The sequence below is a fragment of the Triticum aestivum genome, chromosome 5D, assembly GCF_018294505.1.
Source record: "Triticum aestivum cultivar Chinese Spring chromosome 5D, IWGSC CS RefSeq v2.1, whole genome shotgun sequence".
Lineage (NCBI taxonomy): Eukaryota > Viridiplantae > Streptophyta > Magnoliopsida > Poales > Poaceae > Triticum > Triticum aestivum.
Genome location: NC_057808.1, coordinates 241418287 through 241435194, shown reverse-complemented (window position 1 = coordinate 241435194; position 16908 = coordinate 241418287). Strand labels below are relative to the sequence as shown.

The window sequence follows — 16908 nt, the reverse complement described above, 5'->3', positions numbered from 1 at the left end:
AGACTCCTCGTCATGTCCGTGATCATATCCGGGACTCCGAACTACCTTCGGTACATCAAAACACAAAAACTCATAATACCGATCGTCACCAAACTTTAAGCGTGCGGACCCTACGGGTTCGAGAACTATGTAGACATGACCGAGACACGTCTTCGGTCAATAACCAATAGCAAAACCTGGATGCTCATATTGGCTCCTACATATTCTACGAAGATCTTTATCGGTCAAACCGCATAACAACATACGTTGTTCCCTTTGTCATCGGTATGTTACTTGCCCGAGATTCGATCGTCGGTATCTCAATACCTAGTTCAATCTCGTTACCCGCAAGTCTCTTTACTCGTTCCGTAATGCATCATCCCGCAACTAACTCATTAGTCACATTGCTTGCAAGGCTTATAGTGATGTGCATTACCGAGAGGGCCCAGAGATAACTCTCCGACAATCGGACTGACAAATCCTAATCTCGAAATACGCCAACTCAACAAGTACCTTCGAAGACACCTGTAGAGCACCTTTGTAATCACCCAGTTACGTTGTGACGTTTGGTAGCACACAAAGTGTTCCTCCGGTAAACGGGAGTTGCATAATCTCATAGTCATTGGAATATGTATAAGTCATGAAGAAAGCAATAGCAACATATTAAACGATCAAGTGCTAAGCTAACAGAATGGGTCAAGTCAATCACATCATTCTCCTAATGATGTGATCCCGTTAATCAAATGACAACTCATGTCCATGGCTAGGAAACTCAACCATCTTCGATTAACGAGCTAGTCAAGTAGAGGCATACTAGTGACACTATGTTTGTCTATGTATTCACACATGTATTATGTTTCCGGTTAATACAATTCTAGCATGAATAATAAACATTTATCATGATATGAGGAAATAAATAATAACTTTATTATTGCCTCTAGGGCATATTTCCTTCACAGCAGGCAGGTGATGCTAGACGGGTTTAAAGGTGACAAGTACCTAGGTCGCGGTGGAGGCTTGGCATCATGGGAGACGGTTGGAATCAGGTTAGAAACGTCGAGGGTGTTGCTGCTGCGGTGGTTGTTGGGGTCTGGGAAGGAGATCTGGGATCGTGGACGAGGGTGTTTGTGAAGCGGCTCCGATAGGGTGGAGAACGGTGTCGACGAAGCGGATCTGGGGCCGTGGACGAGTTCATTGGTGAAGCTCTATGTTTGAGTTATAATCTTTGCTAACTCCAGAAAGGAGGTGTGATAGGGGTATATATAGGTCCACCAACGAACGGAGTAAGTTGGAAGTGAAAGATACATGGGTTGGGCCCAACTTGTGCTCGTAGGCATGCCTCGGAGGGTCCGAGCGCTCGAAGGTTCCAGGGTGACTTCAAGGCGGCGCTGAGGGGAGACGGAAGGCTCTGTAGTTTGGCTCGGAGGCACCTCGAAGGCTCTGGGATGCACCAGAAGTGTTGTAACAAGGATCGAAGGCTTCGAGAGTGCTCTGAGTTGCTCCTTCTCCTTTGACTGCCCTTGCCCTTGATGCTCTGGCGCCGCATTTCCTTCTCCACTTTCATGCTCCCCTCTTGGATGATGTAGTCAAACTCTTGCGCTTGCACTCCTCCTCGGCACGTGTGAGGCTCTCAAACGTGTACATGCACAAGGGAAGAGTCGAAAGTAGTGCACCATCCTTGAAAGAGCCAAGTAGAAAAGTGTAAGGAAGAAGATTCACTTGTATATGTATGATGTGTATGATATGTGTGTGTCTCTTCATGATGAGGCACTTGCCATGGTGATGTTCTTAGGATGCTTCACATCATGAAGGTGGTGTAGTTGACATATTCATCATCCATCATTGTTGAGGAAGTAATTGATCAAATATAAGAAGTCATGCCGAGGAGCTCCCCAAAAACTTTATTGCCCCTCACCCATCCAAGTTCACAAGAGGTGATTCGATGATTCCATACGTATGCTCTCCCGTGCACATGGTCATTGGATGGGGAAAGTTGAGTGCAACATAGCGAGAGTAAAACAATGACAGTGGTGCCTGTGCATGGAGCATGTGCATTTTGATGGGTCGTGGCTATTGTTTCCTTTCTCCGCCTTCAATGACGTGACTCCATAAATTAGATTAATTATCCAGCCAAAAAGATAAAACAGGTCCCCACATTGTGGAGGCCTCGAGCTCTTGCAAGGGAAAGGGACCATCGCCATCTCCTCTGACGATTTGCAATAGCTCCTTCTAGCTAATTAGGCTATAGTTCTAGCTAACTAAGTTCTAGTTCGAGACAATTGTACCCCGGGTTTAGTTAATTATGCAATAGATGTTAACCATGCAGTATTTAGTTCACTTACACAATGTGATGTTCAATTATGCATTGTGATGTTCAATTATGCAATGTGACTATTATTAAAATCAAAGACCAAATATAGTTCAAGGGGGGGCAAGGAGTGCCATTAGAAACTAAATTATTTATGTGCTTCCAAAGATCCTAGAGAATAACACCACAACTAGCAGTAGTAGCATCAAGTATTTTTACGAGCAACCCAAAGAGAGGTGATAGATTCTAAACTATCTCATGGCTGCCTACCTAATAAAATGCTAACTTCATGACAAATGTTTAGTGCAACAAGATAAACAAAATTAGTTTTGTATACTTTCAAGTTTAGAGCAGAATACACAATCATCAAGTTTTCTCATATTTCATTTTTTGAGGTTATCTCTAGTCATGATTTTGTTATCTGAGACAAGCCGCAAAAAGATGTGTATCATTGGTGGTACCTATAATTTCCACACAACATGAATATACACCTGAGTAACACCCCTGGAATTGATAACAACATATAGAAAACTAGTAGAATACATACTAGAATTCTCATATTCCCATATTACAAAGTCACTATCTCTAGTCAAAGAGATGTTCCGACCCATGGCTTCAATCTCAAGCCAAATGGTTCATCATCTTAGGAGTAAAGATTCTCCTAAAAGAGAGGATCGGTCTGCTCCCATCCCAAATTTTCCTAAAGGACATACCATATTATCTACAAATGTAATAAATATGCCAATACTGAACATACATGGGGGAGGATCTAAACCAAGTACGTAATTTTATTCCCATCTCCTGCCACCCACGTATAACCAAATTTCACAACCCTAGTTGCCCATAGGACCCCTTTCCAAAAGTTGGAGGCCCCTAGAGGATCTTAGGAAGTATTAGATTTAGCTTATATTTAGTTTCAAATGTTCTTTCAAATATTCCCTCTCCATGTATATATCTTTTAGCCCGGGCCCCTACAAGACAAATGGATCTTTCCACATAGCAACTAATTTCTAGTTGGTCAGATGGATCTTACTAAGTTATAGTTGGTCAAATGGATCTTCCTATGCCCCTCAAATCATTCCGGAGGAAATTAGCCATTTGAGTGCTCATGAGATCCGCAACCCATTTGGGGAATTTAAAGAAAGAGATAAGGTAAATATGAATGCTGGCTAGACATGCTTTGATCAGAGTGAACCTAGCAGCACAGGAATTAGTTTTCCCCTCCATCCAACTATTATGCTCAGGATCTTGTCTACCAGTGCTTGTAAATCACTCCTAGAAAACTTATTCTAATGTAAAGGTATGTATCCCAAAATACTTAATTGGAAAAACTCGAATAGGACAACACATATACCAATGAAGGCTTCTATCTCACTTTAACCATATTCAAAGGGGTCATCTCACTTTTATCATAGTTTATTCGCATCCCTGGAAGTTGCTCAGAGCAGGTAAGGATCCATTTGAAATTAGTAGCTAACCTAGGGTCACTATCTACAAACATGATAGTATCATGAACATATTGCAAACCAACCACCCCTCCAAGGTGGATAGATAGGCATAGGCCTTTGATCATGTTGTTGTCTACAACTTTGGAAAGCATCCTAGTGAGGACATCGACAACCATGTTGAACAGCCCAGGGGCAGAGGATCACCCTGCCTCAAGCCCTTACCAATATTGCTCAGTTTGACACATACAGAACCTCCATGAGTGGTTTTCCAAACCAAGTCCAACCATCTTCTATTGAATCCTCTAAGCTAAAGAGGTTCGTTCAAACAAAAATCTACCTTATCAAAAGCTTTGCTTTTCATAATCAAGTTTAAGCACTACTCCTTTCTCCTCAGATTTAACCAGGGAGTGAATGACTTCATGTATTGTAACCACACTCTCAAGAATATATCTGCCTTTTATGAAGGCATACTGGTTGTTAGATACAAGTTTATTTAAGAATTTGAATCTATTGGTCAGAACTTCAGTAAAAATCTTGAGGTGCATGTTCCAGTAGTTCTTGATAGGTAACGAAATTTAGGTACACTTTACCGTTTTGTTTCCTGCACATAGTAGAGTACGGCGGAGTGAAATGCCTTGACTAGTTATGGTAAGCTTGACGAGTCACTGGTGTGGTGGCTTGCATGCAGAAGTCTAGCCAAGGATCCGATTTAAATCCCACACAGTTGCGCTAGGATGCAGCAGTACGTACACCTCTAGCTCGTCCTTCCTTTAAGGCGTGGTGGGGCGGGTCGGTTTCTATGATTCATGTGATGTCGTTGACAGAAAGAGAAAGCAAGCATTGCATGTAGATCGACTGGAGCTACAGAAAGTGAAAGTAAATCATCAGCGTCAGAGAGCTATAGAGTTAGACGATAGATAGCAAGTGAAAAGGAGCTCACTCCCCTTCATCATCTCTCTCCTATATATACGGAGAGGGAGAGAGAGAGAGAGTGAGAGATCATCAGACAGTGTGCTGCCAGAAGCCAGCTGCAGACACGAGCGAGAAAGACGATCGAGCTGCCAAAAGGAGAAGAGATCAAAGAAGGTGGTCGGTCGATCATGGGGAGGCCGCCGTGCTGCGACAAGGTGGGCGTGAAGAAGGGGCCGTGGACGCCGGAGGAGGACATCATCCTGGTGTCCTACATCCAGGAGAACGGCCCGGGGAACTGGCGGGCGGTGCCCATCAACACCGGCCTCATGCGCTGCAGCAAGAGCTGCCGCCTCCGCTGGACCAACTACCTCCGCCCCGGCATCCGCCGCGGCAACTTCACCACGCACGAGGAAGGCATCATCGTCCACCTCCAGTCCCTCCTTGGCAACAGGTAACCAACTAAGCCGTCCAGCGATCGATCATCGAGGTTGGCCATGGCGGCCGCCCGTGCGTGCGTGGTGATATACATGATCTAATTACAACTCTTTGGGATTGGGGGGAATGTAGATGGGCCGCGATCGCGTCCTACCTGCCACAGAGGACGGACAACGACATCAAGAACTACTGGAACACGCACCTCAAGAAGAAGCTCAAGAAGCAGCAGGCCATGGGCGCCATCTTCGCGCCGCCGCCGCCGCCGCCCTCCAGCTCCGCCGAGACAGCTGCCAACCTCCCCGGCGCCGTCCATCTCGACAACCACCACCACCGATACCACCATGACGCGATCGCCGCCTCCAGCTCCACGGTCGACCACGGCTGCTACGCGGCGTGCAGCAACCCGGAGGTCACCCAGCAGACGACGATCACCATGCGCCGCTCGCCATTCGCCGACGTCGCCGCCGACTGCTCCTCGTCGTCCTACGCCTCCAGCATGGACAACATATCCAGGCTCCTCGACGGTTTCATGAAGAGCTCCCCGCCCACCGCCACCGACGTCAAACCCAACATAGCCGTGGTCACCGACCCTTTCATGTCCTTCGACCGCATGTCTGGCACCGGCGCCGGGCTGGTTTTCATCTCTGGCGTTCCGCAGCAGCAGCAGCAGCAGCCGGCGTTAATGGGGGGCATGAGCTATGATGACGAGGCCACCGGACAGCAGCAGCAGCTCCATCATCAGTTGCCACTGTGTTCGATCGAGAAGTGGCTTCTCGACGAGGCGGCGGAGCAGGTCGCTGACCTGATGGACCTCTCCGACGGTGGCTGCTCCTCCCTGCCATTGCTGTACTAGCCAGTACTACTGTGGTACTAGCTGGAAAAGGCAAACCAACGAACCAATGTCACTTTCCAGATACATAGTTAATCGTTTCTACAGTCATTTACATGCATACACATCCATATATATATAATAGAGAGGCCAAGTAATCTGTTAATTACATGTTCTAGCTTAGCTTCTTGGAGATCGCTATGATGACACCATCAAGTTAACTAGAGAGAGAGAAAAGGAAGTTAATTATAGAGACGTTTACTAATGGTGCATATTACACTGGGGATGGGATGATGAGAAGAAGGCCAGGTGGCCAGAAGGAACAAGACAGTAACAGGAATTCAAACGGGCGCGACGTGATGTGTGATCTGATCTGCAAGCATGATGCGACTAAGGGCTGTCATGTCTGTTCTTGAATGTAGTTTTTTGTGGGGAAATTTATTTTTGTTTCTGGGTTATAGTGCAAGCTAGCTGAAGTGTTCCAGCTTAGCTTACCCGGTGTTGAATTGTACGGAGTATGAATATAAGTTAGTGAAGCCTTCTGTTTTTGTCTCGATTCTAGTTGATTGATTCTGCAACGACTTGTACTTTTTCCTGATCATGTACGGTGTGACATGAATGCTACCCAAACTTGTTAGTGGAAAAAAAGCTAGAGAAAGGGGATATATCCCTGTCGGCAACGGCAGATGGTCCCTGATCACATTCACTGCAAAAAAAAAAGATGATCACCTTCACTGCAAAAAAATTATAACAAAAAAATAATACTCCCTCCGTCCAACAATATAAGATGTTTTTACAAGCTATGTTAGCTTGCAAAAACGTCTTACATTACCCGACGGATGGGGTAATACATAGCCTTTTCAGCCCGGATTATTTGGGGAAAAGATGAACCATTTCTCAATGCATGGTTAATTATTTAACTATCTGCTTCCAAAGAAAAACTACACAGGTTTAAAAACTACTCCCTCTGTCCCATAATATAAGAACGTTTTTAACACTAGTGTAGTTTCAAAAACGTTCTTATATTATGGGACGGAGGGAGTATTAACTGAGCAAGTATCTTTCAGGAAAGATACAGATAGATTTTGCACAAGAATTAACAATGATTGCTCCTGGCTGGTCATCAACATCGCTTGAAATGCTCTGTTAGCTTGTAGCACATCAGGTAAAGCAACAGGACGTACGGCAGAGCATGGTCATGAATATCCAGGAAAGAGATGATCAATTACATGATTAAGACATGGTTTATGGGGTGTCCCTGGATCTCCGTTATGTGCCCCTTCCGTGTCATGTGCAGACCCTCCCCCACAATAGTTACTCGCTAATCGCTACTACTTTGGCCACTGGTTTCTATCTTACATGTTGTGAAATGACTTCTGAAGACAAGTTCTGCATATGATTATTAAATATTTAATCCAAATATCTGTGGTCAGATTTTCAAAAGTTTGATTTCATTTATTTCCAGAACTTTTTACAAAATTGGAGGGAGTACAATGCAATGTAAAAAAAAGTAAGTACCACACCTGCATTTAGATGCAGTCTTAGATCAGAGGGTGAACTTTTTTTTATGACGGGAGCTTCTATTAAACTCAAAATGCATCGAAAAAAAAAATCAGAGAGTGAAATGGCCTGGCTGAGTGATCAAAGCCTAGCTAGACTGGGTAATCTCAACTAGTCAACTGCAGCACCCTCACCTGACCCAGCTAGCTGGTCCAGGCATCCAGCTATATCTTTCAGATCAGCTCAGACTGGACCAGTATCGAACTATCAGCAGGACCAAGCAAGACTTTTCCTGGCCCAAGCAGGGATGCAAAAACCGGCGAAAACCAGTGGGTATACCGGTTTCCCCTGTTTAGGGACATTTTTAATGATTGGGCAGTATGCTGTTCAGTAACTGTGAATTTGTGATGCAATATCAAACTCGGAAAACAGGGTGAACAGATGGTTACGGACGCTCTTATAATCCAGTTTTTTTTTAAAGGCTGTTTGTATTAGAGATATTTCTCTAGAGTTTTGGTAATTAGTCCAGATTTAAGCTACATACTGAAACTCCAGAAAATATAACCTACATCCAATCACCTCCTCTACGGTTACAACAGAAGGGAGATGCCAAATTTTACGTCCAGTCAAACCCCATGACAAGAGCAGCTCCTAACGTGGAGTTCTTGAGAAGTTGAGCCAATGGTAGTCAAACTCCATGATAAGCACAGCTCCTAACATGGAGTTCTTGAGCAGTTGAGCCAATGGTAGTGAAACTCATGACAAGCACAGCTCCTAACATGGAGTTCTTGAGCAGCTCAGCCAATGGTGGGAGCGTTAATCTCATGTTTTTGCCAAGAAAAGAAGCATCATCACTGTCATCATCAGCCATGTCAATTTAGACAGAGCGCACTGCAGTGATTTTCAGCAACGACTGACTCGGGGTATACACATCTCAATCTCGACGTAGCCGTCGCATTACAGGAAAAGGTGGCCCAGGGCAGTGCACGATATGTCGCACGTGTAACGCAAGCGCCGGTGCCCAATGGAGTGTGCCAGGGCAACCAACAGAGCAGGTGGCAATTAATTAGGAAAGAATGGGAGATCTGCTTGTGTTACCTCGGTGGAGTACATGGACGACCTCCTCCATCGAGTCATTGACCATCGGCAGAAACTTCTTGCAGCAACACAGTAACCACTCCCTCTGTTTTTCACAATGTTTGTCCCGCACACATACCTAGCAACAGTAGTAAAAATGGTGTTCAGTTCTCAAACTGGAAGTAAAACTAGCTACTCCCTCCGTCCCATATTATAAGAGCGTTTTTTGAAAAAACGCTCTTATATTACGGGACGGAGGGAGTAAAACAGCTCCAAAAAGGAGAAGGGGTCATTTCCGAAGAACTTGGTCATGTGCAGATCACTCTGAGCAGTCACCACTCATCCGCCAATATACGGCTTTTATTCTGTCATTCCAAAAAACACTCAAGTCTTTGTTCAGAGCCATACCTTTTAATGCCCCGGAAACTCACTCTGCAGTCTGTACCTACACCGTCAATTGACAGACATTAGTCGCCATCTTTGGTCTATCAACATAAAGGCCCGGACTGGGAGTTGAACCCTGTTTATCCCCAACTGGACCCTAACAGATAGCCTCAGGAGGAAGGATACAAGGCCCTTGAAAGTGATTCGTACAATTGTGAAGGATAATGTCACCATCAAGTATTCAATTGGCTCTTTACTAGATAGGTGATATAACAAGAAAGATCCAAAGACCCAAACATTGTTGTGCATGGACCTTTGACTTGAAAAGAACTGCAGCCAACTTAACAAAACTTTCCAGTCCAGTTCGGTAAAAACCTATCTTTAATTTAATTTACACTGTACTGAAAGCTTGCATAAGGTGGCTAGACTCATTTTCTGTTTTTTTTTCCACTAATTCCAGTTTATTTTGTCAAGGACAAGTTATGTTTTTAAGAAGGTGAAAAATCAATACTATACATATATAGTTATTCAAGAAATTACAACCATCTGGCCCCTAATTACACAAGAAACTACTATGTCTACAAGGCCATGCGGTGAGATCCAAATATCCCTATCAGTGTAATAATCACCAATTAGTGTAGTTGCTACATGGTGGGCCTGGTATTGCCTCAATTTAGGGAAATCTATACGGAGGGAACATTGCACATACACCTGGCACTTGATGACTTAATTAGACTAATACCTGTAGAGAATAAAATTATAAAAAATTCAACCATTACAAAACATTCATTCTGCGAGACCAGATTAGTTTGACCTAGTGGCATCACCATTTGAATGCTTAAAACAGTTCCAAACTAATTAACCTATGATTAAACGTGAAATGGCTTGGAGAACTGGAAAAAATATCCTGTTATTCAAAAAACTCTGGCTCCAACTAAACTTGTGCAAAACACAAATATTTTTCTTTGAAATGGATGCATCCAAAGATACAGACGAGGGTGCCAAAAGGGGGGCAAGATCAAGCACATGGACCAACTAAGACGAATCATGCCAAACAAGACTACTCTAAAACAAAATACAGATGCAGTTGCTGATACAAATGAAAAGAGCATGGGATACAGATGACAAGAGAACAGCCTGCAGTGTTTTAGGTCAAAAGGTTGTCTCAACAAGGACAACCTTGGGCAGTGCTTTAACTTGCTCATATCTTAGTTCACATGAAAGTACTAGTCTTCCACATAATCATCACAAAGAGTTAGTAGCTTACCTCCCAACTACTAACCAAAGTAGCACTGAAAGGACCACCTCAGCCATCCAATTCTTTTGCTTTGCAGCGAGAGCATCACAGATAAACTGCCTCCAGTTAAATCTTTAATAGTCATGTTAATACCAGCTCACTGTTATGACTTACGAGAACGTTATAGATGCCCTCTGTTTCAGTAAATGTAATCAAGCTCAATGTACATCCATGAAGTGCAAAGGGCTCCACATACCAGTGCATTTAGATAATTCACCTACCCGATGGAACTAGCAAATCTGCAAAATTACAGGAAGCAACCCTTGTGTCTGGAGTTGCAGGATCTCATGTGTACAAGAGACGACAAAAGTGAAAAATACATGCAAGTTGAAGATAACCATAAAGATCCTTTAAAAGGAAGATAGATACAAATGGAATCTGCAACCGCTACGATAGGCATGTATGCATTTCAAGACTACTAACCAAACTAATGAACATGCAGAAGAACATATGGCACACTTGCTTCTTAGTAGTTACTAGTTAGGATCAGCATTTAGCTCAAAAAGGCCATTACAATTTGCAGAAAAATTGCGGCTTTCTGTTAACCTACTAATAATGCATTTGCTTCAGTCATTACATGTCCATTTAAATTTTCACCTACATATTGTTCCCAGTACAGGATGCTTCTATTTTAGAAATGTAATTAGGTAACTCAGCAAGAATATGTTTAAACAACAAACTAAAATAAAATAATATCATCCTCATAATCTTATTTTATTTGTCACGTCGTAGGCACATCCACGTCTATTGTAGACAATTTTCTAACCACCTACTCAATGCAGATTTTCCCAACCAGCACGCTATCGATAGCCTTGATATGATGTTTAAGAGGCTATGAAACATGCCACATTGCCTGCTACCTGTTCCAGCTAACGTGTCAAGGTCCTATGTCATAGCAAAGAACCAGACTTAGATATCGATCTGCTTGCCACAAATTAGCGTGCAAATTCAAGCTAAAAAAAAGTAGCACTATCAGCCTGTTGGAAACATTAATATGAATTCATCATTGCAGGCCCATCAGTTGATTGTACATTTTGAGAAATAAGAAGTCTGGGATGTGTGGCTATCATCTGCCAGTTTTGATGAGTTTCAAAAGCTGTCACGAAGCGGTAGTAACATCAGTTCCCACTTCCTAGACTTCTCTATGAGGTTAAGGATAAGAAAGTCAATATTCCTTTGACTTACAAGAATTGTAGCAAGTGCAAACCAAAACTGGTTATTTCCCACAACCTTCTCTCAAAAAACACACCTTGCTTGTCTGGAAACCGTCAGCACATTAACCTTTCAAGAACTGAACAAGCAATCTCAGAATGCCATCGGCTTGAATTGAAATTAGTTTTTAGTGAACAAATGATAGTGTGCCTAGGGGTTGAACAGATGTTAAGATCATTTTTGCATCTCACAGTGAAAAGAGGGGAAATAGAAAGCATTGGAAACATCAGCACAAACAGAGTAATGTAAAAATTAGTAACTCGAGAATTGTTTTTCACCAACATAAGCAAAGTTAGTGCCATAAATGTCCTAACTGATTGGTTTGATTGTTGATTGATTCAGTTATCAAGAAAGATGGAGTTGACTTCTGTTGTAGACTACCAGCCAATGGACAACTCCATTACGACTTATGATGTAGAGTATGATTTTAAGTTGCAACCATTGCACTCTGAATGCCAAGAGGAAGTTGTTTTATGCTCAGCCTAGTTGCTCTTTAAAGTTAACCATCAATTTGTACTTCTATGCGTCTAGAAATCAAGGTAAATACTTGATGAGGTACTACATTTCCCTCCAGAAAAAGGTAAGGAGGTACAGTTCCAGTATGGGCCAACATTGCAATGCCAGCATGATCATGACTTATTTGCAGCATTATGTAACCCATCAATCAAAATTTAAAAGGGTAGCATCACACTAATAACTATTCCAGTTGCAAGGAATTGGGATGGGTCCACCAGTTGATTGCAATTCCATAAAGGTAATAAAAGTATCAAATTGCACAATCAATTGTGTGGTTCAGTGATTGAGAAGTCCAGCATGTCAAACAACACAAAGAAAAAAACATAGGCAGCCTGCAACATGAGGATATATTTTGTTGAAACAGACTTTTCTGATTGATGCAAACTAAGTAGCACAGACGGTACAAAGCTCCCTTCAAGATGTGGTCTAAGACTGCTCACCGTTTCCATTCAGATGGACACCATCTGATATACTGATAGCAACCCAGGGTAACAGTGCACAGTACATCGTTTGATGTCTTTGTCAGTCAAGATTTCAACTCTCCATATGTGGCATGTGTACTCATCAAACTTAGCTAAGCGGTTGGCAACATCCATCAACCTTCGTCAAGACTCAGCTTCACACCTAGAACAGGAAAATGCGGAGAGAAAATTCTTTGGAGGGTGCATTTTTGTGCAAAGAAAACTGTAAATAGAAGTCTAAAATTCACCTAACAATATACTGCCGTGTAAAATTTATGATACCGTTGTGTACAGATGATTGGGAAGAAATGTGCAGTGATTGATTTGAGAAGAACTGTGCAGTGATGGTTTGGATGAAATATTTCGCTTCTAACAAACCAAGACGGAGCAGCTGTGTGGAAAGAAGACGAACTTACATTGAACTATGGGGGATAGAGAAACGTGGGCCTGTTTATCAGGTTTGCAATCCCGCTCAGTGAATTGGCCCACAAGTGATACAATCTTCCGCGGCCCACCATGACTGCATTCTACAACGCGTCAACGGTATCCTCAAGGAATTCTATCTCATTAAACTATGGTGGGGACTGTATGTAGAACTACCAAAGTGTAAAGTAGCAGAACCTACCTGCACAAGGAATGTAGTACAAATGATTCCTTAGGAAAAATCCTATAGGATTCAATCCTACAAATAAAACAACCAATATAGGAAAAGACCTAAGGATTCTAATCCTCCAAAAATCCTATGCAATTCCTTTTATGAAAGGAGCCCCAGGGAGGTGTCCCTAAACTGGCCACTATGATCTGGACAAGAAAAGGTGGGACAGGAACAGAGGAATAGCAGTGACTAGTCCTGATGATCTACCACAAACAAATGTCAAGCATAGAACTACAGAATGTTCATAGATAGCATCGGTTGGATCTGTGCACGGACAGTGTCCTTATACTAACTTGATAGATGAAAGATCACTGACAAACACCATGTGTTGACATCTCAGCACACTCATCAAAGATCTATGAGTTTGTCTGGTTCAAGATAAAACCATGATTTTCTGACAACACGCTAAGGATTTCTATCAACGGTATACAAGCACATGAATGAATCAAATCACTGTAACAATATCGCAAATCAGCCAACAGGGCCTCTGAGTCACACAAATTGCAAGTTAGATGTCTCGTAAAGTACCCTATGACACTTGTTCCTTCAGAGTTCAGACTATTTACATGTTCAGAACATCTGGGCAGAAAAATGGCAGTTCATCCATAGCCCTGTGAACGACAATGATAAATTGGCCCTCTGTAACAGAAGTCATGTTCAAAATTGCTTGTTCTCATTGTAAGAATGGTATGGAACTTTGTAAGAATGATTTCAAGTAGCTAAGCTAAAAATTGTTTACAAACATCAATTCTGTCAGGTAAAGAATGGCAACATAGAGTAGAGTAACGCGTGTTAGTTTGCACACTAAAAACTTGACACAACTTTATTGATACAGAAACGAATACAACATTATCCTACAATAAAGCCGCATGCTTATGCAAGTACAGATACAAACATCCATTCTATCAGGTAGAGAAACCAGTAAGCAAGTGTACCTTGCCCCTTGTATGTCAGAATCAGGTTGACATCTGAATCTGTTGGATTATCCTTTGCTAATGGGGCAGTTGGAGAGTGGAACAAACTCTCCTCTATCACTAAAAACATGATCGCCAAGCAACTCAGATGTTGCAAATTACAATGTTTGTCAGGCTGCTATCTGTAATTTGGTGAAAATATCAGGTGGACAACATGGCATGCACCAACATCCTCAACCAGTCAACCTCCTTTATTTAGAGAGAACAAGCCTCAGGTTTCCCGTCTTGGGAATGAAAGAATCATCAGCATGGGGCAAGCACATGGCATCAAAGCTTCTCTGTTAACCGAATCATGAAAGAACTGACAGCAACAACATCAAGAACAATCCATGATGACTCAAACATGTCATGGAAATAATCAGCACCAATCTCCTCTGCCGCTGACCTAAATGCGTTACCGAACGCGTTCCCCTGAACTGCCCCGAGCCTTGGCTTCCCACATACACCAATGACCAACACCTTCTCAGGCTCCCTTGCTAGGCAGGCACAGATTAGCGGCTTCATCCTTGCACCCCTCTCCTTCAGTGCATCCATCAGGAAGAAACAGAACTTGGTAAGCGCCTGCGGGTGGCACAGCTTAGCAGTGTCCACTGGATCATCAAGCTTCACCCACCGGAACTTCTTTGCACTCCGTATGAATCCACTCTTGGTGATGGCTGAGCTTCCCTGCCTCAGTATCGCCATCTGTATCTCAATTGCAGATTGCATTCCTTTTCGCAGCTGATCCACATTGCTCAGCGACAACGCAGAGTATGCAACCCAAAATTGCTCAGCAGCACAACACTCCTTTGAGTCCTTGGACTCAGCATTCAGGGATTCAAGCAAAGCTGTGACGCCATACACAACATCCGCAGCAGATACCTTGGACCTGTAACCGTGCACCCTCAGGAAGCTCCGGTAGTAGAACTCAGTGAGCCCATACTCAGGCAGGAACCGATCAAACTCATCGCGCATCTTGCGCTTGACCTCCATGCTCATGTACTGGAACCTCTTCTGGCAGTCGGCGAGCGGGAACCCCATCCTCGCCAGGAGCAGCTTCAGCTTCTTCAGCCCGTTGTCGCTCCAGGTCTTGAGCTTGGTGGCGACATATGAGGAGCAGAGCATGGAGTCGAACAAACTCCACTCCCGCAGCAGCATCAGCCTTGGCTCGTCCTCATAGGCGATGCGGGAGGCCTCCGGCGCCCGGATCTTGGTTCCATCCTTCAGCGTGACCACCGACCCGAGGCCGGACGGGTCGAGGTTGCCGGATCCGTTGATGTGCTGCTCGAGCTCCATGACGGCGGCCTGGTAGCGCTCGTTGGTGATGCGCTCGTGGACGAACTGGTCGGTGAGGGAGACGCAGGCGAGCCAGAGGAGCTCGTTGGTGTTCCTGCGGAGCGTGTGGGCGAGCTCGTACATGAGGCACCCCGACGGCTTCCCGTGGAAGGTGCCGAGGCGGTAGTACTCCCTCCGCAGCTTGCCGAACAGCCTCTCCGGGTCGCCGTCCGCCTCCCCGTCGTCCGAGAGCCGCCGCCTCTTCCTTCTCCCTCCCTCGGCGTCAGAATCGGAGTCGGAGGCGTCAGAGTCCTCGTCCTCCTCCGAGACACGGAGGTGCTCGTCGACGTCCCCGTCGGCGGTGAGGTCGGAGGCGTTGGCGAGGGAGGAAACGTCGAAATCATAGGAGAGATCGGCGGTGTGCTCGTCGTCGGTGGTGAAGAGCACGACGACGCGGTCGTTGGCCGCGGCGAGGTTGTGGAGGTGGACGGGGCGATGGGAGTCGACGACGAACGCGGTGGAGGCGGGGGGCAGGATTCCGCGGAGGTCGCGGTGCGCGCCCCAGTTGATGAGGAGCAAGCAGAGCGGCTGGGAGGCGGAGAAGGAGGCGAGGAGGGTGGCGGCGGCGGCGGCGGAGGCGACGGGGTAGATGGAGAAGCGGATGGAGTCGGCGGAGAGGACGTGGGCGAGCGCCTTGAGCGCGCAGAGGGAGTCAGCGTCGGCCGCGGAAGGGAGGATCAGCAGCGGGGAGGAGGCGGCCGCCGCGGCCGCGGCGGCGGCGGCGCGGAGGCGGGAGTAGAAGGAGTCGGCGCGGAGCTCCCGCACCATTGGCGCATCAACGGGGGGGATCGAGATCGAGAATTTTCGGTGGAGGTGGGAGAGCCGGAGAGGAATGCTGGAGATCTGGAATGGAGTTTGGATTGGGGGCGCTTTGTGGGAGCGGCGAGCGCGGGAGGATTTCGGAATTTTGGTTTTGGGAGGGAACGGCTCGCGTCTTTCGGTTTTCGAACTCCAAATTTTCGGCTTTTGGGGATAGGAATCCCGTTCCGGCTCGTCACTGGAGCAGGGTCGCTTGTGCCGCCCCGCTGTTTCATTGGATGACACGCGGGACCACATTCCGGTGGGGCGTGCTTGTCATAGAGGAGAAACATTCCGGTGGGTTGTTCCGTGATGCGTAATCGTCACTACTACTGGTAGATAGCTGGGCTGGTTCTGACCTACAGGCCGCATGGGCTCAGGTCCAGCATCTATTCGAGAGACTTTTATGGGCTCGGGTCCAGCGTATGATTGTGAGACTGCATATACCCCCTATTAAGATCTCAAAAACCCCTCAAACAATAATATTAAGATCTCAAGAAAAAAGAAATATATGCCCCCTATAAATAGATTGTGAGACCCCCCGAGTAGGACCATGCGGCCGAATTTTCAAAGGGGCATGCTACGTGTCTGTGTAAGATCCGCCGGCTAGCAAGCCGTTTGATTCATTGATGGAGTTGTCTGGATCGTTTCTCCTTTTTGCTGTAGCAAGACTCTTGTTGTATGTATTTCTGCAATAAGATCTTTGTTGCAAAACTTCCTCCTTTATAATTTTCTGCAACAAGACCCGTGTTGAACTCTTTTTTTCTGCAACAAAACTCTTGTTGCAAAAATTGCAATAGCATCTTCGC

The 16908-nt window shown here is 45.0% G+C and overlaps 2 protein-coding genes across 2 annotated transcripts; one reads left to right on the top strand and one right to left on the bottom strand.

Annotated features, from left to right (window-relative positions):
- Nucleotides 1–4267: 4267 nt before the first annotated feature.
- On the top strand, nt 4268–6677 carry LOC123124600 (transcription factor MYB60-like). The gene is made up of 2 exons (XM_044545187.1): nt 4268–5098; nt 5215–6677. Exons 1-2 carry the CDS (start codon nt 4836–4838, stop codon nt 5933–5935), a joined length of 984 nt encoding a protein of 327 aa, XP_044401122.1. The 5' UTR covers nt 4268–4835; the 3' UTR covers nt 5936–6677.
- Nucleotides 6678–13809: 7132 nt separating this feature from the next.
- LOC123120417 (cell division control protein 45 homolog) lies at nt 13810–16215 on the bottom strand. Its single transcript, XM_044540407.1, has one exon. The coding sequence runs from the start codon at nt 16067–16069 to the stop codon at nt 14255–14257; it is 1815 nt and encodes a 604-aa protein (XP_044396342.1). The 5' UTR covers nt 16070–16215; the 3' UTR covers nt 13810–14254.
- Nucleotides 16216–16908: the final 693 nt, after the last annotated feature.